The sequence below is a fragment of the Gorilla gorilla genome, chromosome 6 (genome assembly GCF_029281585.2).
Source record: "Gorilla gorilla gorilla isolate KB3781 chromosome 6, NHGRI_mGorGor1-v2.1_pri, whole genome shotgun sequence".
NCBI classification, from domain to species: Eukaryota; Metazoa; Chordata; class Mammalia; order Primates; family Hominidae; genus Gorilla; species Gorilla gorilla.
Genome location: NC_073230.2, coordinates 95,624,917 through 95,646,612, shown reverse-complemented (window position 1 = coordinate 95,646,612; position 21,696 = coordinate 95,624,917). Strand labels below are relative to the sequence as shown.

At 35.9% G+C, this 21,696-nt stretch overlaps 1 protein-coding gene across 2 annotated transcripts in view; it reads right to left on the bottom strand.

Moving 5' to 3' along the window:
• HEPACAM2 (HEPACAM family member 2) overlaps positions 1 to 21,696 on the bottom strand; it is a 37,988-nt gene that overhangs the window by 2,136 nt on the left and 14,156 nt on the right. The window contains exons 4-9 of one of the 2 annotated variants that reach the window (XM_004045750.5): positions 17,947 to 18,243; positions 6,830 to 6,955; positions 6,717 to 6,741; positions 6,585 to 6,622; positions 5,162 to 5,235; positions 1,588 to 1,697 (exon numbers count right to left, since the gene is read on the bottom strand). In XM_004045750.5, the coding sequence (XP_004045798.4) occupies positions 1,588 to 1,697; positions 5,162 to 5,235; positions 6,585 to 6,622; positions 6,717 to 6,741; positions 6,830 to 6,955; positions 17,947 to 18,243 (670 nt within the window). The remainder of the gene's footprint in view (positions 1 to 1,587; positions 1,698 to 5,161; positions 5,236 to 6,584; positions 6,623 to 6,716; positions 6,742 to 6,829; positions 6,956 to 17,946; positions 18,244 to 21,696) is intronic. The other variant, XM_019031609.4, reaches the window with a different exon arrangement.

Here is a 21,696-nt window from a genome sequence, read left to right as displayed (position 1 = left end):
TTTGTTTTCAATTCTCAAATCTTATTTATGAAATAAACTTTTATATTCTTAAGAAAGTCAAAAGATTTTGCTAGTGTCTAAAAGTCATCTAGTTTCAAAGGGTGTTTTTTTTAAGAATCAGTTTTTTGACAGGCAAAACAACCCAATCAGTTTATTTTGTGTTCTTAAATTGTAGCTGCCATAATCACAATTTTGACTTAAAATTTATTTCGTTCTTAATAACCTTAAAAGATAAACCCCAAGTTGTCATTTGGTTTGTTTACATTCTAATGTGAAAAATCGATAGTTAGAAGAAAGGATACATAGAAAAACAAATGAACTTAAATAGGATAGAAATTTTAATTAGATTAAATCTTAGAAAGGAGACATAATCTCAAAATTCTTTCAATGCCTTATATTTAACAGCAAACAAACTTCCCCTAGTTTTCTATTATAGACAGTAAAGAGAATTAGGTATCATTTTAGAGTTTTTATTCTTAAAATATCATGTAATAATATCCTACTCTTGTGTTCTACTAGATTGATAATGCAATGCTTTACAACATTTTTTTTTTCAAACTAGAAGTTCCTAACTCCATCAGTCTGTTCCTTATTTATGTGACTCTAGGTAAATTTTCTCTGATGAGGTTCTCTGAAGTATCTTGCCACTTATTTAGTCCTTAAATGACGCACAGTCCCCCCAGCACTAGGTTTCCTCCCCATAAGATGATTTTTCCTGGATTTGTTCATTCCTAGTTGTTATTTTTGGTATTTACCCAGGAGTGTGCATGAATTACTTTGCTGAAACTGTTTATTTTGCCAGAGGGCAAGTTTCTGTATCTGGTTATTGATGTTCTTTTCAAAGTCAATAAGTGACAAAGAAATGATGGAAGATGATCTGTGGCAGTTATGACTGCAGGCAGCTATAGCCCACAAAAAAGAGAAGTTCATTTTATTATTTCAGAAGATTGTAGGCTTTATTTCTCCATGGCATGGAGGAAAGGGAGACTTCTTAGTGACAGCCTTGAGCTTAACTGGATAAATAGGTTCCCAGCTTTGTCCTCAGCACAGGTTTTGTCCTCTATGGGTGAGAGGCCAGTCCTCAATGGGGTTCCACTCAACTGGGAATAGGCTACTTTTGAATAAGAGGATTGGCATTGGTGCTGACTGTGCTGTGGACCCTCTGTAGGCTTTTATTTTACTGGTCCTATTTTTAGTGACAAATCATCCATAAAACTTCCATAGCCACTGGAAAATCACTAAGTAATCATTAAGATGGCTACAGAATTAGCCTGAACATTCCTTTCATACCCAGATGTGGATTCCTTGGGGAAATATTGTGAGAAAGAAATGTACACAAGAGAAAGTTGATTCTAGAGTTTTGTATCTAGTCCACTGGCCCAAGTGCATGGCCCTCGAAGATATTTGTGTGTTTGCCTGTTTTGTTTCTCAAAATTATGTTCAGGTGGGGAAGTGTGTTCAAATGTACAGAAGCTATAATTTCTTGTTTTGGTATTTTTCTTCTGTGCCTTTTAATCAGTTCTGGGGAAAGCAAAAGCTAAATGCTTAGCCTCTCCATAGCACCATCAAATGCAGATTCGTACTTACTCTGGATGGTCTTGCTGCTGGGCAGGGATGTGCTGAATAACTTCATACACTGTACTGTGCAAATCTTGCCCCGATACACAATCAGAGACTGGAACAGACCTGCTTGGGATCTAGAAAATGTGACACATTAAAAATAAATTATCTCAAGACTAGTAAATAGTTTTTCCACTATGTTGCATAGTTGAAAACAACTGGCAGTAGTGATGATTAGAGAATTAGAACTATTTATCTTCCCTAGAAAGTTGACTTCCTCCTTGCTACACTTTTCTGCACTTACCCTATGGCAGTTTGTGCAGCAGCATAGCTATAAGGTCAGAAGAAGGATAGCTTGACAAAGCTATGGATTTTTTTCTTCATTTAAGAAGAAAGCTGGCAGTACTGTAAAGGAAATATTATAGAAAGAAAAAATAGCAAAAGAGAAGATATCAGGACATCTTAGAATCAGATAGCATATATCATTATCTTTTCTATACCTCAGTTACCCTTTTGACACTATTTGCCAATTATGTGCACAAGGGTGGCTTAAAAGAAAGAACAATATACAGCCCAAATCCCTCATCGTATTGCAAATAAGTAAAGGCAGTACCAAGGAATGTGGAACACTCAAAGGAAAATGTTTTGGTTTAAATGTAGTAATGGACTGTAAAAACTAAATGCTTAGGTGAATGTGGAAAGAATAGTGTATTTATGGCTGGTAAAAACCAACAGGTATTTTTATTGAAAGTGGTATTTGTGTTTTATTAATTCCCATTCCTTATATTTCATAACTTCCTTCTTCCTATAAACACTCCCTCCCAATTATTTAGCCGAAGTCTAGTTTTCCTCCCCATCCCAAATGCTTCCTATTTTAATCCTACTTCTGTCCACTTTCAGTCCTTCATATTTATACACCTTCACCTCGAGGACTCTTTGCTCTTGATAACTCTGAAGAGTTCACTATCTCATGTTAATTTGACCTGCTAGGTTTTAATGGAACATCTTAGCTTTTTGTTTTTCTAGAAACCACTAATTTCCATTCCACTTGCTATAGCTCTCACATGAAGCCTTAGTATATGTGATTTCTTCTGTCATTTTTGTGTCAAGGAAATTTTGGTTTACAATCTATCCTTGAGATCAGCTCTTGATATTTGTTGTATGAAGATATTCAGGAGCTACGGTAAAAGCAATCTATTGATGATCACTAACTTACTCACCTAACCTAATATTACAGCTGTTAAATAATAAACTGGCTCACTTAATGCAATTGTTTTCTGTCTAACTCCTGAAAGAGGTGCTAAATGGACAATGAAATGTGCAATTGGTAGAGACAGAAGTAATCCATTTGTGTACATACCACACAATATGCCAAGAGATTATTTTGATTATCTTTTTTTGAGTCAGGGTCTCGCTATGTTACTCAGGTTGGTCTTGAACTCCTGGGTTCAAGTGATCCTCCTATCTCAGCTTCCTGAACAGCTGGGACTACAGGTGCACACCGTGGCACCTAGCTTATTTTGATTTTAAAAAACTCAGAAAGTTAATAATTTAATTTATTTCCCTTCTCAAGTTCAGTTTTGAGATCTTGGTTTTATTATCACCTTTCCTTTTCTTCTAAAGGCCATTGCATTTGGCTGCTAATCTCCCATTACATAGCTACGTATACATAGCTGCCATTCTGGCTTCTCATGCAGATCCTCCTCCTCATGTCCCTGTCCTCATCCTCCTCCTTTGGTTGTTGGTCTTGATTTCTCACTTCTTCCCCAAAGCACCTGCAATGGCCAGTTAAGAACCTCAGCAGATTCCTCAGGAGCTTGCAGCTTTGAAGATGGACATGGCTCCAAATCAAGTTATTCTGTTTCTGATAGAAATAAGCAGGGCTTCTACTGTGTAATTAAAGCCCCTATTTCTCTGCTTAAAGTTCTTCAGGGCTGTAATATTTTGAGCCAATTGAGGTCCTCCCAGTAAAACTCCAAAATTGAGTAGTGATTAATCACATGGTAAGATTTAAAATTTCTTACATAAATCTCACTCCTTTCCAGTGAATTCCTAGGAATAAATGTTTGCATTATTTTAAATAAAAAAAAAACTCCTTATTCAAAAATTCAATTATAAGTCTTAGCTCTTCAGTTTCCTGCTCTCCAATTTGAAGCCACACCTCAGAGTGGTGCTTTCTACCATCGTGAGAAGCTGTTTGAAATAACTGATCCATCAAATATTTGTTTTTGTCTTTTGGTTGTGGAAGTGAAGGTGAGCCAATCCTGCCTGAGATTGAATAGGGTATTGCAAAGCCTTTGCACAGTAGTTCTTTGCTTCATCTGTGACTGTTACTGACTCACCCTTAGGGAGGATGAAATGCAATCAGTCCCTCTCCATTACTCACATGACATTTCTCAAATAAACTCTGTGGCGAGGAAGCTTACTAGATGAACCTTATACACTGATAGAATCCTCTGAACAAGAGAAGTCATCATTCCCTAATGGCAAATAGTCTTTTTAACAAATGGAAATGAGAATGCCTGGAAGCAAGTAATCTGTTTTTATGGTGCCCTTCCTCAAATGGACTCTCACAGCAGAATAAGGAAGCAGAGGAAAACTTGGTTCTATACAAATCTATAAAAATGTTAATAATCTGATTCGCTCAGAGAAACACTCTGCATGTCTGTTAAGAAAAACTGATTACTTTAAAAGATCTTTTTTTTTTTTTTTTTCCGGACTGAAATGACTTCAACTATATGAAAGCTCCCTTGCCATCTCATGCACCTTTAGGGCAATAATAAAGATGTATACTTGCATACTTTGGGCCTATATGGCAACTTCCTTCTGAAGCATGAGGTATCTTCAAGGGTGTGATCAATTGTCTTTGCAATGTTGTCAAAAGATATGAGGGGCCAATAAAGGGAAAACTGAGGAACAGAGAGAGTTTAGTAAAGTGATGGGTTGCAGTCACCCAAGTGATGCAGAATGACTTAAATTAGGGTCTCCTGATCCGCTGTTTATTCAGTATTTATTTATTTGAGACAGGGTCTTACTCTGCTGCCCAGGCTGAGTGCGGTAATGTGATCACGGCTCACTGCAGCCTTGAACTCCTGGGCTCAATGATCCTCCTGCCTCGGTCTCCCAAGAAGCTGGGACCAGAGGCATGCATAACCATGCCTGGCTAATTTTTAAATATTTGTTGGGATGGGGTCTTTGCCCAGGCTGATCTCAAACTCCTGGGCTCAAGTGATCTTTCCATCTCGGCCTCCCAAAGCCCTAGGAATACAGATGTGAGCCACCACGCCCAGCTTGTTTATTCAGTTCTCTTGACTTTCAACCTAGTTAGTTCTCTCTTCACCGAGATTACCAGGTAAAGACTATTTATGAATTAGCATAACTTCCTTATTTGTGTTAGCTTTACTTATAAAGGCGAAGTAAGACGCTTTAGCTTCCCAAATCTGGCAATGCCATTCACTACGGAGTAAGTCAATGCAGCTTAATGCAGTAATGGGTAATGCAGCCATTTGACCACACTGCCCAGTGCTTAAACAAATGCTTTTTACACCTCTGGTGAAGCAGAATTCTACTTCTCGGTTAATCAGCCACTAGGAAAACCAACCCTGGAAACACCAGAAGCATCTGGAAAAGCAACAAATTCATATATTCCGAAGTCATCCAGAGCATCTTCATGGCCTGAAATGTAAAACAAATACTGCTTACAAACCAAATGCCTTGATTTGCTGTTGTTTTTTAAAGCTTTGTAAAACTTATCTTTATTGTCTGTTTTAAATGGTATAGGTACAAAATGAATTTAACATTTCCTAATTCCTATAGTCGTATTGCCATTAAGCAGTGTTGGAAATCACTCTTTCTGAAGCTGAGAATTGAAACTGAATTGGAACAATTATTCTTAAAGCCAGACGTGAGAATAGCCTGTTATATCTTTAAATACACACAGGTGGGCAACCTTGGCCTTTGTAACTTGCAGTTACCAGAGACTCATGGTCACCAGGGTTTAAGCCTGAAGGTCACACCAGTTCTTGATCCACCCGTAATATCTACTGCACCCCGTTAGATCTAACAGATCTAACAGATGTAACAGATCATCAGAACTAAAAAGAGTAAATAGCTAACTGAAGCTTCCCATACATAAAAAGTAAAATACATTACACTATCAATCCACATAAACTATCATCTATAGAATGATGGCGGGGGAGGTGGTTAGAAGGAACCAGATAGCCTCTGGGGCCCTTGCCAGCTCTGACATTCTGTCACTTATAAGTCAGGAAGGGCTAGAAAAGAGGAAGAAGGCCCACATTTATTACACATCCAGGCATCATATCAGGCACTCCACCTATATCATTTTATTTAATTCTCATAGCAACCTTAAGGGGGAAGTTTTTATCCCTATTATATAGAAGAGGAAGTTGTGGTTAAGAAAAATAATTTTCCTAAGGTGACATGAGGGGAAATTGGCATATATAAAACTGAAACTTGGCTCCCTGTGATTTTGTGGCCTGAGCAAAAACTTTGTTAACTTATAATAACTCAGTACAGTCAATATTGATGATAATGAGGGTTACAGTGGGGACAAAGAAGCAATCCTGGCCCCTGCCAAACCTTCTTTTCCTCTTCTCTTTGGGATGGAGCTGCCAGCATGAAACCTACCTTAGGAATGAACAAAGTGATAGAACCCTTTGGCATTTTCAAAACAATAATAGGATCAATGAATTAGCAGAACTAATTTCTTTGATCCTACTGACTGGACAAGTGACTTAATCTCCTTGATTATTAGTTCTCTTGACTGTAAAATGGAGTTAAGAGTGCCTTCCAGGCCTGATATTACAGACTTGTGTGACTTATATAAAACCAATACAGAAGACAGCACTTTCTAAAGTGAAGGCACTAACTCAAAGGTAAGAGACTGTTATATTAATTTTAGCTCATATTAATTATATTACATTAATAATATATAATAATATTAACACAACTAATTAACATACATTAAAACTGATAATAGCCCTTTTCAGCCTGGCCATTACCTGAAAATATTTGAGCTTTCCTGTATTCTGTTTCTGGCCTGAAAAGACAAAATAGGTATTTTTGTCAGGGATAATAATTGAGGAAAAAGCATCTAAGGAAAACAACTATTTTCATAGAAACAGATGCATTACCTGCCTTCTAGTTTCTGTTTTATAACTAAAATCAAGAGAGAAGAAAAATGGTAAGGTTTTTTTTAGTACACATATATACAGCTTCAAATTTTTTTTTTGTAATTTTAACTTACCTTTGTAGGGTTGATATTTTTTCCATAGGAAGAGAAGACACATGGATATAATCAAAAATAGTGATATTCCAGTTATACTTGCTAAAGGTGACAATGATTTTCCTTTCTGTGCAAGCTTCTCTAGTCCTAAATAAAAAGATAAATATATTTTTAGCAATAAATTGCTACAGTATATAACTTGACTTTTTAAATGCCTTATTTTAAATGAGACGCTATTGAAAAAATATATAAACACGTATATTAGAGACACACAGAGAGAGAGAGACCAAATGGAAGGAATGCACTTATTTTAGAACACACACTAAACTCCCTAGGGATACCTGTGATTGGAAACGTGGTGCACTGCCCAAGTTAAAACTGACTGTGTTGTACTAGGTGTAGCCAATATCTCATGTCGTACTTCTCAGTGATGTTTGCCACCTTAACTTAGATCTGTTTCATCTCATTGTCTCTACATCCCTAAATGCTAAGTTGTTCTCTCATTTTCCTTCCATTTTGCTTTTTTAGCATAATTCAAGTATGTGAATTTTCTAGGGAGATAGTATGTGATTAAAGGTGCAAGAGGGGATGTGTTCATTTCAAACACACTTTAGTAATTTTTGGCCAACAAAGAAATGTCTTACCATAAATGATGAAAAAAATTAAAAAGAAAAAAAATGTCAATTCTTAAAATAGGATGTATGTGTGATTTTTCAAAAAAATATTTAAAGTCCCACCTTTTGACTAGAATTCACTTTGTTTTATAAGTCATTCCCTTTATTAATATCACTATATAAAATACGGTGCTAATAACATCTGCTGAGTGCTTACAATATGTCAGGCTCTGTTCTAAGGCTGCATGATACATATTAACTCACTGAATCTTTACAACAATCCTACAAGGGAGAGATTATTTTATCATCCCTTCCAATAGATGAGGAAGCTGCGTCTTGCCCAAGGTCACTTGGGTTATAAGTGGTAGAGTCCAGATGTTACCCCAGACTCTTAACACTTAATGATGCCTCCCTTTAATATAATTTTAACACAACTTATTAACTGTGGCTATGTCAACACCAGCTTCAGGTTATAATATGTTTAGTTATATAGTCAATCTATATAATAGGAAGTAGTTTTAACCTCCAACAAATGAAAGTAACAGATGTCTTCCATATTACCATGTGAATCAGATATGGGTGTGGAAATAAATCATGGCAGTTGCTTGTCTCTGTCCAGATTAATGTGTGAGTGAAAGTCATGTGATGCCATTTCCATTCAGCAATGGTGAACAGCCTGGAAAATCTGGGTGTGGTAAAGACCATGGTGGCTACACAGCTCTGCAATAAATATCCAGCCTGCACTGTGTCATCTTTCATCATAAAATCTCTGCTGAGATCTCCAACAGCCAAAATAAGGGAGGAAGCCTTAATCTTTTCTTTCTCTCAGTATGAACCTACATTAACTCTCTTGGCTTTTCCACCCAGAATACTTCCATTTCTTAATCTTACAGGAATCTTTTAATAATGTAGTGTAGATCATATGTGCAAAAATCGAGTAAACACATCATGGAAATCAGTTATCTCTTCTAATTTCCCAATACAGCACCATTCACATATTTCCCTTAAGTCCTAAAGAGTTTGACAAGGTTGTTTTTCATTATCAAAAATCTTCACCATTTCTGATGGGGAGTTTATAAATTTCTGACATGCGTTCAGAGAACTGCATTCTTAAAATGTTATTCTATGGGATTATAATATCTGTGTCCTGCTTATTGCCTTTAAACAGATTTTAAATTAAACTCTTTCAAACCTTGGCTAGAAGAAATAAATGCAAGGCAGCTTCAAATGAACTAGAATGGCAATTTATTGATCCTAGATATAGACTAGAACATCATGAAGCTTATTAGATTATTTTTGCCTCATAAAAAGTTGTAGAATAATTTATATTCTCCCACTGTTAGAAGGTTGACCTTTTAGTTTGGAACCACTTTGCACTTGGGTAGTCTCTTTGTGAGATCTTAGCCTTTTCTCAGATATTATTCTCTTGTGGGATTGTTCTCTCTAAAGAGCTGTGTAACTTTGGGTGAGCCCCTTGACTCTCAGGGTTTTGATTTTCGCATTAGTATAATGAGGAGGCAAGAGTGACTGGCATTTAAGTTCTCTTCTTGCTCTGATACTCTATGACTTGGGGAAGCCAGAGAAGTTTACATGAAGTTATGTAAATAGGACCCTATATCTGTGGCATGCTAGTAACCAAGTCTTCAAAAAATTGCACATATATATATGTTATTTTAACACACCTTGTAAACACACACAATACACTTTTAAGTTTAATTTCCATTATTTTTTCCCTCATTTCCTCAAGTGTAGGCAATGTAATTATAGAGCAACATTTTTCTGAGTTTTAAAACATAGTAATTTCATTATCATTAAGTCCAAAATGTTTTCTAATTTTCACTGCAATTTCTTATTTGACCTATGGGTTTAGAAGTCTGTTGCTTAATTTTCTTAAGTTTGGGAGTTTTCTAGTGGTGTTTCTATTATTGATTTTTGGTTTAATTTCATTCTTGTTAGAGGGCAATCCTTTGAAGTTTGTTGATTTTTTTAAAGACTATACAAATAGTCATATGAAAAGGGTGTATTCTGCAGTTGTTGTATGTAGTATTTATATTATTTCAACTAGGTGAGGCAGGTTTTCTCTATTCCTACTGAGTTTTTGTCTGTTTTATTAGTTACTGAAATAAATATGTTAAAATCTCCCACTTTGTGATTTTTTTCGGTCAATTTTTGCTATTTATTAGGTGCACTTCCTAATGCTTCTTGTCTTGAAGAATTTATCTAATTCATCTAATTTTTATGTACATTATCTTATACCAGTACGGTAAGTCCTCACTTAACATCAGCTGATTCTTGGAAACTGTGACTGAGCAAAACAAAAAATAATGAAATCAATTTAACCATTGGCTAATTGATATAAACAAGAGCTAAGTCTCTACAACATATTTCTGGTCAGAAAAATATCAGAGTTCTACATAAAGATCCCAAACACTTCTAATATCAAACACTGAAATAAATTGAATGAATACATACATTGAATAAAGATTAATAAAACAAGTAAGATCATTATTTACTCAATTTTTGGTGAATCTGTGAATGATGGCAGTGGTAGTGGTAATGGGTTACATCAAGGAATAAATGTTTACAAAGTGAAAATTGTAAAAAGCACCTCCTAGCATCATGCAGTTCAAAAACTAACATCACAAATCTGGTAGTCTTGCGGAGCACTTTCATATCACATCATTTATTGTCATGCATTTATATGATTATCCTAGTCTTTATAAATTTTTATTTGACAATCATTCATATTCATTCATTCATTCTCCAACCCGCTTATTCTAGTTCAGGCTTGCAGGTGGCTAGAATCCTATCCTGGAAGCCCAGGACACAAGGCCGGAACTAGCCCTGGACAGGGTACCATCCCATTTCAGGGCACACTCACACACATACCCACACTAACTCAGACAGTGACTATGCAGATATGACAGTTCACTGAATGTGCACATCTTTGGGATGTGGGAGGAAGCTGGAATACCTGGAGAAAACCCATGTAGGTAGGGGGAGAAAGTGCAAACTGCACACACACAGTGGCCCCAGTGGGAATTGATATTTTTTCTCATCAATATTATAATGAAATCATGTTGAAATGAAATAACATTATTAGAAGACCTGCTACATAGCTGTGCTAGCTTTCTTTTTTGTATGGTTTATCCGTTCATCTATTTAATTAAAACCTTTCAGTATCTTCATACATAAGGTGTGTATCCAGTTTGACATTTGTTTTTTACTTGGAATATTTAGCACACTAAGACCTAGTATGATTAGTAATATATTTCAGTTTAGATCTGCAATCTTATTATTTTTTCTATATTTCCTACCTTTTATTTCTTTTCTCTCTCCTTTCTTGTCCTAATTTAGATTAATCAGAATTTTATTTATCTTTTCTTCTCTATTTCCTTGTTAGTTATACATTTTTATTTGTCTTTTAGACTTTAGGGATTAAAAATTCTAATCAATAGTTTTACCACTTACTGCTTCTACGATACAATAATTAGTTTCATATTACAGTTGGGAAATCTAAGACTCCAGGACTCAAATTTGAATTTAGCAATGTCTAACAACAATTCCATGCTCTTTCCACCACTCTCACCTAATCATTATAGAAGAAACAAAATCCTTCTCCCAAATGAAGCCCAAATCTACTCAGTTCTACCAATTGAAGCAATGACAAATAAATCAAATCCTCTCTGTATATGATGTTATCTTAATTGTTTGGTGAAACTCACATCTCCCCCTGAGAATCCTCTTCTTCAGATTCAGCATCCCAAGATCATTTTGTTGTTCTTTACATAACTGGATTCCAGATTCTCTACCATCCTAGAGGTGCACTTTTGGAAGCCCAACAAAATTTAGTTAATTTCATTTCTAAGACATAAATTTAGAAGGACCCATACTTCACTGCGGTTGTCAATAAGATAAAGGCAAATAGAATGCTCTCTGAGACAGTGACAGTGATAAAAAAGCAAAAAACAAAAAAAAAAAAACAAAAAAAAAAACAAAAACCAGAAAAACTGGTAAGAAATAAATAATAAAAAAGAAAGAATTGAAAAAAAATACCAAATAATAGAGTGGCAAGATTTAACATATATCGTATGATTTGGGCACCACTTTTAGCAAGTGAATTCTCTATTTCATCATTTTAGATCTGACAATAAAATCAAAACTAGCTAAGGGAATTTTCAGATAATGCACAATTAAATATATATTAAATATTATATATACATAAAATCAAATGTACAATTTGTTTTCCATTTACAAAAGAAAATTCATACCATTTACAGTTACAGATAAAGAAAGAGTCTCAGAGAAACTAAAATATTTGCCATAGTCAGTAAGTCCTAGAATTGAGAGTAGACAGGTTTTTTTCTGACTGCAAGTTCAACTTTTTTTCTGTTAATCTGTGGTCAAAGACTGGTTTTTCCAATTAGTAGGTAGGCTCTTACATATCAGTTTTTCCTCTAACTTTTTCTGACATAAGACTTCATGTGCTTCAAATCTTTCACTTCTTAATAGCCAGACTGCCATCACCAAAATTCTATAACCCCTGAAGACTCCTCAAAAAAGAATTCAATGCTAATTTATTCTATTCAAGTTTTTTCAATGTGCTTTACCATCAGCAAAACTGCTGAAAAACACTTGAGTAGTCTCGGCTGTTTTTTCCCTCTTAAACTTGAACATATGCTAATAATTACTATTTCCAAGCAGTTCCCGTTCTAATAGTGAAGCTTCACTCTGGCCGGCATCAGCTCTCTGCCAGACACTTCTGTGATTCTCCAGTCAGGCAGTAGGCTTAATATACAATGACTGGATGTCTTAGACTAGATAAGATACATATGTTCCCTTCTCCTTCATTTTTAACTTTTTGTCCCTTTTGATATGTATTTACTAAAATGACCTAATTTGCACACATTCTCTCCTACAGAGGATCCCACTGTTTCCTTCCTCCATTACTTCCTTATTTCTTTAGGCTCCTTCCTTATTGCCCTCTTGCCTCTTCCCTTGGCCTGTGTTTGCCCTACATCAGAGAGCTTTCCTGTAGTGACCAGTGCCTGTCAGCCCAAAACCACGGCTGTGGCAAAGGCCAAGAGACTTCCCCATGGAGAATGAGGAATAGGGACAATCCTTTTCTCGGAAGAAATGATCTTTCCTGTTAGTCCTCTTCTCTAGAGCATTCTGGCTCTCTGCTCTCAACACTGCTCCTCTATCCCAGAACACACAAGATTTACTAGGTCCAGCATTTGAAATTTGTTCCTTTCACACACACAAAAAGTGCCAAATATGTAAAGGATCAAATCAAGGGGCACAGTTGTTGTGGTCTCAGCCGCAGGCAAGTGTTTTTTCAAAGATGAACTTCCAGAACCTGAACTTGAAAATAAGACAGCAGGAAATTCTGACCCTATTGCCATAGAGAATGTATAGGGATCGCTTCTGCAGTTCTGGACACCTGCAGGAGCTTCCTTCTTTCTCCTTTCAGAGAGTTTATACTATTCTTTAGCACATAGCATGCCATTCTCCCCATTATTTAAACATGATGGAATCATGTGCCAAAGCCATAGTGCAAATGCTATTTGCCTCCTCCTTAGGCAAACAAATAAAATGGAATAACATGTTAAGTGCAAATATGGGCAAGAGGTGTGGTATCCATGGTATCGCAACCCTGCTGTTTGAGACTGCACTCAGTGGCAGGACAGCCATATGCTACCAGTCTGTGTATCCATTTCTACATCAAAATGAAGTCTTGAGATCTCTCTCATCCAATCTGTTCACTGATTATGGCAGCTGACTCATGTCCCTCCGGAGATGAAGGTGCCACGTTGAGGAGTGTGCCATTTCCACACCCCATCATAGGCCCACTGACAGACACAGTTGTTCAGTGCTGGATGCTCATGGAGACATCACCTTAGGTCTCAGTGTCTGAATGTCATATTTGTAGTTCTATCTTAATTGTCATTTCCAAAGGCCCAAAGTGAAATACATTTCCTAGACGTCTTGACTTGAGAAATTTCCAGATAGAAAAAATTAGTAAATTCATTTTCCTGCCTTGAGTCTTTTTCCTGTTCTCTTCTTTAAGAAAAGATGGGAAATATAAATACATGTAAAAAATGGTAGCTTTCTCAGGATCACGTACAAATTGAAAACATTTCTATTATGGATAAATCTCAAACTATGCCCACATGGCCTTAGGGAATTCTATTTATACAATTGAATGCCTTCATTAAATGTGAACATTTGAATACTGATCAGATGATTACATTTCCATAAACATTCTCTATCTATCTATCTATCTATCTATCTATCTATCTATCTATCTATCTATCTATCTATCATCTCTCTGTCTGTCTGTCTATACATGGCATGCCACAATAGCAATTTTGGCTCAGTTAAAACTTTAAAGTAGGGACATCTGCATTCAAGGAAGTCCGTAATTAAGGTAATAAAATCTTGTTTTGCAAAACACAAAGCTAATTTATTATTTTAATAGCTATTCTTTTCTTGAAATGTATCATAGACATTATTTTCAGTTACAAGTATTTCCTAACTTTGCATTAATATGAAATTATACACATTGTAGACAAACCAGAGTATCTCTACGTACATAGCATTAAATTAGATAGGTGATGAGAAAGTACACGCACATAGCATTAAATTGGATAGATGATGAGAAAGTGACTCTATACCTACCTTTTAGAAAGACCATATGGTTTCATCAACATTCTCAGTTATATCAAAAGAGACAGTTTGTATAGTGGTTAAAAACAAGGGCTTTGGGTCAGGTGTGGTGGCTCACGCCTGTAATCCCTGCACTTTGGGAGGCCGAGGTGGGTGGATCAACTGAGATCAGGAGTTTGAGACCAGCCTGGCCAACATGGTGAAACCCCGTCTCTACTAAAAATACGAAAATTAGCCAGGCATGGTGGCACATGCCTTTAATCCCAGCTACTTGGGGGACTGAGGCAAGAGGATCACTTGAACCCAGGAGGCAGAGGTTGCAGTGAGCCGAGATTGTGCCACTGCACTTTGGCCTGAGCAACAAGAGTGAAACTTCATCTCAAAAAAAAAAAAAGGCTTTGAATTCAGATATTATTTATCACTTACTAGCTGTGTGAACTTGCCTGTTGTCTCTGTTTTCTTTAGGATATTTCCATGGAGATATAAAAAGGTCAATTAATATCTCAAATTAGATGTGAATCATAGTCCAAAGAGGTGAAAGTCACCGTTTGCTGTAGTCTTAGAAAGAGAAAAACACAGAACTAATTGTTTTCTCCAGCCTTCCTCTCCCCACTGAAAATCCCCAATAAAACTTGATTATTTCCTGACCTTGTCATTTTCTTTCCATATCTGTGAACTTGGAGTCATCTCTGGCTCTGTTTTCCTTTGGCTTCCACGTTTTATTGCTAAAACTTTTTGGTCAGCCAAATGTTTTGCCTTATTAAGAAGTAAGAGGTTAATCTCTTACTTACAGCTTCACTGGCGACACCAAACACAAATTCGGTTCTGGAAACATCTCAAAAGCAGGTATTTTAACCTTTTAAATGATTTCAAATTCTCCACAGATCTCAAGAGTTTACTCCTCAGAGTGGATGGAGAGTAGGCTCAACTGATACTTGCAAGTGATGGTCATTTATAACTGTAGGTTGATGTATACTCAATCTGTCCTGCTGAGGTTCATTAACTTTGAAACTTAGAAAAAACAAATATTTAACAAAACACATCAATACTATTCATTTTCTTTGCCATTTTGTTGCTGTTTGAGTTAAAGCTCTGTGGACATTTGGGGGTTAGAAAATAGCTCTAAAAGCCACAAAGAGGTCACTAATATTGACAGCTCTGAATCCCTCTGAAAAATAAGCACCTGCTCTTCTTATTTACTATAATAACAAATGCTTGGTCTTTGTACAGGTCAAACAGGTTTTTTAGATTTTGCAAAAGGCAATTATCTGATGTTAAGACTGTAGCTGTCTTTAGACCTTGGTAATAAGATCTTAATCAAATATTGGGGGCTTCTGATATTATGAGACTATCTTGGCTAAATATTAATGTAGAAAGTTTAGGCAGTGGGAAAGCCTTACTGTAGTATACTTCTACCCATTACAGCCATGTTTTCACTTGCAGTGAGCATGAGAAACAAGCTGAAGATGACACCAGGATTGCTACTATTTTATGTGCTTAATTATGGCTTGCTGTACAATTGTGTCTTGGTTTGCTACTGGGGTGAAAATCTGGTTAAGCCTATAAAAAAATTAATAAAATGGAAAGCAAAGGATGTACCTCAGCTGTTTATGTGTTTGCCACTCATGTTAGATTGTGAGCAGGAATTCTTATTAGGAGGAATTACCTTTCTCATATGTTATTCTTAGTGCCTACTCCAATATTTGGCCCATAGTGAGTGCTAAAAAATGAATGAATGGGTGCTTAATTTATAACACCCTAAAACACACATGCTTTTTGGGTCTACAAGAAATATATATTATTATCTACTGCCCAAATGAAGCAACTCAGGTAAAAATTCTAGAGCTGCATTGTCTGACATGGTAACCACTAAACCTGTGGCTATTTACATTCAAATTAAAATTAATAAAGATGAAATAAAATTAAAAATTCAGTTTCTCAGTTGTGTTAAGCACATTGTGTTAAGTGCTCAATGTGTTAAGTGCTCAAAAGCCAAATGAGGTTAGTGGCTATCATAATGAACAGTGCATTTTCTTCAGATGAAAAAAACCCCACCATGACAATATATACATCCCAAAATACCGAGGTGATTTTTCCTCCTGGTACCAAGGAGTACCTACGAGAAACCCATTCACTATACATTTATCAACCCGTAGGTTTGCGATAGTCTTATAATTCTTCATGGCTCTTTAGGAACTTTTTAGTAAATTCAAAACGCTCTGGAGATAAAATATACTAAACAAGTGGTTGTCACACTTGTATGTGCTGAATATTCAGATTCTCAAGTGCTACCTGAAAGATCCTGATCCAATAGGTCTGAGGTGTCTTAATGAAGCTATATTTTTAGCGACCTCCCTAGGTGATCTTGATGCAGATGGCCCAAGGGCAACATACTGAAAAACTGAGCCTAAGGATTACAAGAAATTATATTGTTGCATCACTTATTCAACAAAACATATTGAGTTTCTCTGTATTATGGGTCTTTTTCTAGGTACCAGTGCTATAAAGGTGAAGAAAGAGAAGGCATCAATAGAAAAGATATTAATGAGTAGTAGCTTTTATAAACTTGTTCTTCCACCAGTCATAGGTACCTTAACCACCATGTCCTGTCCAAACTTGCCCCCAGATTTTGCCCAAGTGGCATTTGACTTGTGTGCAAAGGAGAGTCTGAGAAGGACTTAGCAGTAGTAGAAGTAGTCATAGAAGAGGAAGAAGAAAAAGGAAAAGGAGAAAGAGGAGTAGGGAGGGAAAGGGAAGGGGAGAGGGAGAAGGAGAAGAGAATACAAAGAAATAAGAAAGACAAAAGAAGGAAGAAGGAGAGAAGAAAATGTATCTGAGAAATAGGAAGAAAGGAAATGGACACAACTCGGTGACTGAATGTGGGACCAGGGAATAGGCAAGAGGAATGGGTCTGAGATGACATTTAGCTTTCTGTCTTAGGTTGGTAGTTAGTAGGGCCATTCACTTAAATAGGTAATACAGACAGAATAGCAATTGTGGGGGAAAGAAGATGGTTTAGTTTTGATATATCGGACCTGTATGGTGCTTCTGGCACTTCCAAGCAGAGACATCCAGAGGCAGCTGGGTGTACGGTTTTAGAGCTTTAAAGATATAGATTTGGGATGTACCAGTGTTACATGAAGCCATGGAAATGAATGAAATCATACAGAAAATCATACAGGAGAATAAAACCATTCTGTAGAGAGAGAAGAGAAGGTGTAGAAGGATGAGAATTTGGTGGACATCAATATTTTAGGCCGTAATTCTTAATCTTTGCGGGTTGATGACATTTCTGAAAATCAGATGATTTCTAGAGAAAGCCAAATTTCACAGACTTACAGAATTTTGTAATTTCCAAGGTGTTGAGACTCCCCTTGTTAACTTCCATAGATTTCAGCTGTTTAAATGGTGAAAGAGGAAGGGGAGCCCATGAAAGACAGTGAGAAGGGGAATCAAATAGAAGTAGGAAAACCAGATTCCCAACTCTTGGAGACTTATTCATCTGACCTAATGCAGTGGTAGATATAAACCCTCTAAATGAACAGCCTGTTTCTCTTATATTTTTGTTCATAAAACTAGGAAAGCAAGAGTGCACATTTAGAAGTAATTTGTGGAATTCCCTTTTTCTTCATAGCCCTTCACAATTGAATTGAATTTCTCCCCTATTTCATTTTGAATTTTTTTTCTTTGAGTCATAGAAACCATGGCTTAGTTAACTTTGGAAAGAGAGATTTTTAGAATATATGAATAATCCCACAGTGATTTTCTTTTCTACCTAGGTATAAGATAGGGGAAGTGCAAGGCCAGCACGCATTCATGTTTTATTAGGATCCCTTCCTCGTATGTCACACATACCTACGGAAGTGATGATAACTGTGAAATGAGTTTCATCTTGCCTGCCGGTTATGTTGTTGTAAGCACAGCACACATAGTCCATTGTCTTCTGGGCTACTTTCTCAGACGCAACTTCTAAGCGAGGCCCATGCTTAATGATATATGTAGTATTGTCAGTCCTCCTAATCCAGGAGTAGGTGTTGGGGGGATGAGAATCAGCAGAACAATCAAATAGGATGGCCTCTCCAAGGTCAACAGTAAACACTTCCCCTACTTTTAGCCCTTTATCAGAATTCACTTGAAGTCCATAAGGTCCATCTGCATCAATATAAAAAAAATAGATAAGTAACACAAGTAATCACAACATAGGTTTTGAGTTTGGGAGAGCTTAGTAGCATTTTACTGTTTTTGAAAGTTTTCATCTTAGAATTGGACGAGCAGGTCCTTGCTTAGACTCCCAATAAATGATGAGGACCTAAATATGTTTTATTTTGATATCCATGAAAGTGAAAATTATTTGAGATTTGATTTGAAATAGTGATTTGAACTAATCTGAAATAGTAAAAGCCTGAAACTTCATATACAATTTTACAAATACTGTCATCATAATTGTGATGCTAAGGTTTTGAGTAATGTATTGATAAATCTGCAATCTTGTAGACAAATTCAATCTTGCTGTTTTTGTGTGACTAGCTTATTTTTATATGCTGATTTATTTTATTATTTTTTTAATTGAGACATGATAATCGTACGTATTTATGAAGTACAGTGTGATGTTTTGATCACATGTTTTGATACATGTATACAGTGTGTAATGATTAAATCAGTCTAATTAGTATCTCCATCACCTCAAACATTTATTATTTCCTTTTGTTGGGTACATTCAAAGTCTACCATTGTTGCTGTTTGAAAATACACCATAAATTGCCGTTAATTATAGTCACCCTATAGTGCTATAGAACACAAGAACTTATTCCTCATATCTAGCTGTCCATTAAATATTTTTGTGTCTATTAACCAACTTTTGGCTACCCCCCACCACCCCACTCTTCCCCATCTCTAGTAACTACTATTCTACTCTCTATGTCTATTAGATCAACTTTTTAGCTTCTACACATTAATATTTCTGAAATAGTCATTGTACTTGAAAATATTTTTACAAGAGATTATGGCCACTATTTTCTCTTTAACAACCATACTTTCAGTATTATCTATTTTTCTTCTCAGTGCTAGGGTAGGCCATGTAAATATTTATAAAAGACATTGTTTCACATGGGACACTGTGCAAATAGACATAGGGGTGTTTGGTATTTTTACAACATTTTAACAGTTAAAGAATTTTTAAAATCCTCCCACCCACACCCCAGCTAAGATTAGGATTCCATTTGAAAAAAAATTACATCTTCTTTATCATTAACTACTTAACCCCTGGTGTTTTTTTCCACATTGCAGTACTCCTGTAGCATTTTACCATTTCTATGGTGTTATGTTGCCAGTAGGTGAAGACACATTTCCCATTGCTTTCTTCAGAGAATAAGGAAAATTTAAAAAAATTCTTCTCCTAGATAGGTTTTCTCATTCAGTCTAAATCCTGGCTTATAGTCTAAAAATCTTTGAGTTTTAGTGCTTATGTTCACCCTTCAGCTGATCATTACCAACATTTATTGGATATCTGCCATGAGAAGGCACTTTAAGTGCTTATGCAGATAACAACATTTAATATTTAAAGCAACCACCATGAGGTAGATGTTATTATTCTAATTTTAAGATGAGGAAAGAGATATTTAAACAATTTATTTGCCCACGGTCTTATAGCTATTAAATAGCAGAGCTGGGATTCTAAAATATATGCACTTAATCATTCACATTACTTCTCTAAAAAGAAATAAAGTATAAGTGGTATAACTTTCTATATCATAATAGTTTGTTGTTGTCTAACTATAGTACTAGTTCTACAATCAATTACTAATTATATATTAATATTAATTCTGTAATCATCCAATCAAGTAATAAATCAAATATTTATTTAAGAGATGATGCTAAGTATGAGATAATATATTTAGTATACGGGAGATAGAGGTATGAGACATTCATATTCTTAGGGAATTTACAAACTGGATATGGCTATGGATGGTTTGCTCAGTAATGGCCTAATCTTAAAGGTCCTGATTTTTTTAAAAGTATAAGCTATTTATCTCTCAACATATAGAAAAATAGAATGTAGTAACTAAACATTAGGGTAACTAATTTTTTCAATCACTAGCTAGGCATTCTTTAGAAGTCATTTGAATTTTTGGGGTCTCATTTTCCTCACCTTTTAATATAAAAAGACAGGTTAGAGGACTGATTGCCAAGATTCTTTCTAACCCCTTTGAAACACCAGGATTCTTGCCATGCCATTAAAAGTAATGGCAAAAACTGTGATTACTTTTGCACCAACCTAGTAAAACCATTTTGGATATTGACAAACCAATCCCAAGTCTGCAAATTCCCAGAGTGGTTCTCTATAATGTCAGCATTTTCTGACCAATCTGCCACAGAGGAGACAAATTTTCTAAGCTATAACAGAAAACGAATATACAAAACAATAGATTATCTTCAGCTAGAAAACAGACTAATCTATGTTTTCTTTCTAGAGAAAAAGACATATGGAGAAATGTGAAGGAACCATATGGGTTTTTATTAATAAACCTGCATGAGATAAGCCTGCTTTCAGAAAGCAAACAGAAGTTAGTACTTTCAATTTAAAGTAATCAGGAACTGAAGGTACAGGATTAAAATAAGGAGAAATTTCTGCCCCTTTCCTGTTACTGTATAAGAAGCCTGTTCTCTCATTTCAGGCTGTGACACAGTCTCAGATGAAACCACTGTGATAAAAGGTTTAGAACAGTGTGCTGTCAAATGGAACTCTTTTGTTCTGAATTCCACTAAACAGTAAGTAGTATAATGGGAACAAAAATTTGTTTTTGCTCACTCAACCGAAATCAATATTGAGATTACTTTGCACATGGTATGAGTCTAGGCATAGTGAAGACATCTGAGATGTTGACCACATACTATGTATGGCTATTATCTCAGGCCCTGTGGTTCAGAAGGGACCCTTCATGTTGTCAGCATTGATAGAACATTAGGGAAGGAAAGATCACCAAGCAGCGGGCACAGTTATGGTTCACACCGAAGGAAACCAGCAGGAGGAATTTACCGTAGTTTGGGAGAGCAAGAGACCTGAGTCTATGTACAAAAACTAAAGTCTGAGGGTCTTTCTGAGAATAGAGCAAGGCAGACTTGATAAAGAAGAAAAATGTGGTCACAAAAATACAGCCACTCAATTTAGGTCTTCGTCTTCCCCCTGGTTTTCAGGGTATAGAGAATGGGGCTATAAAAACAAACTGTCTAGTAATTTAATACACATAAAAATGAGTGTTACTCCTTTTCAAGCGTGCTGACATTGCTCAAAACTTTTTGGGGAACTCCTCATTTGGAGTTGCCTTAGGACCCTGCAGCATAATGGAGTATTCTCACAAGCAGTAATTCTTCAATTTCAATTTCAGAGGGTAGGTTTAATTTGTAGAGGAAGCCCATAGTCATTTAGAGCCAAGGCTAGTAAATAAGGTCAATTACCTAATTTAATAAGTTCATTCTGGTTTAAAATAAAAATACCTTTAAAGAAAGTAATCTGATTATCTTATCTTCCTTAATCATGTTTATTTTGATTTCGTTACTTCCCCATTTATTGGGTTTCATGATTGGCATAATTTTTTCTCTTCTGTC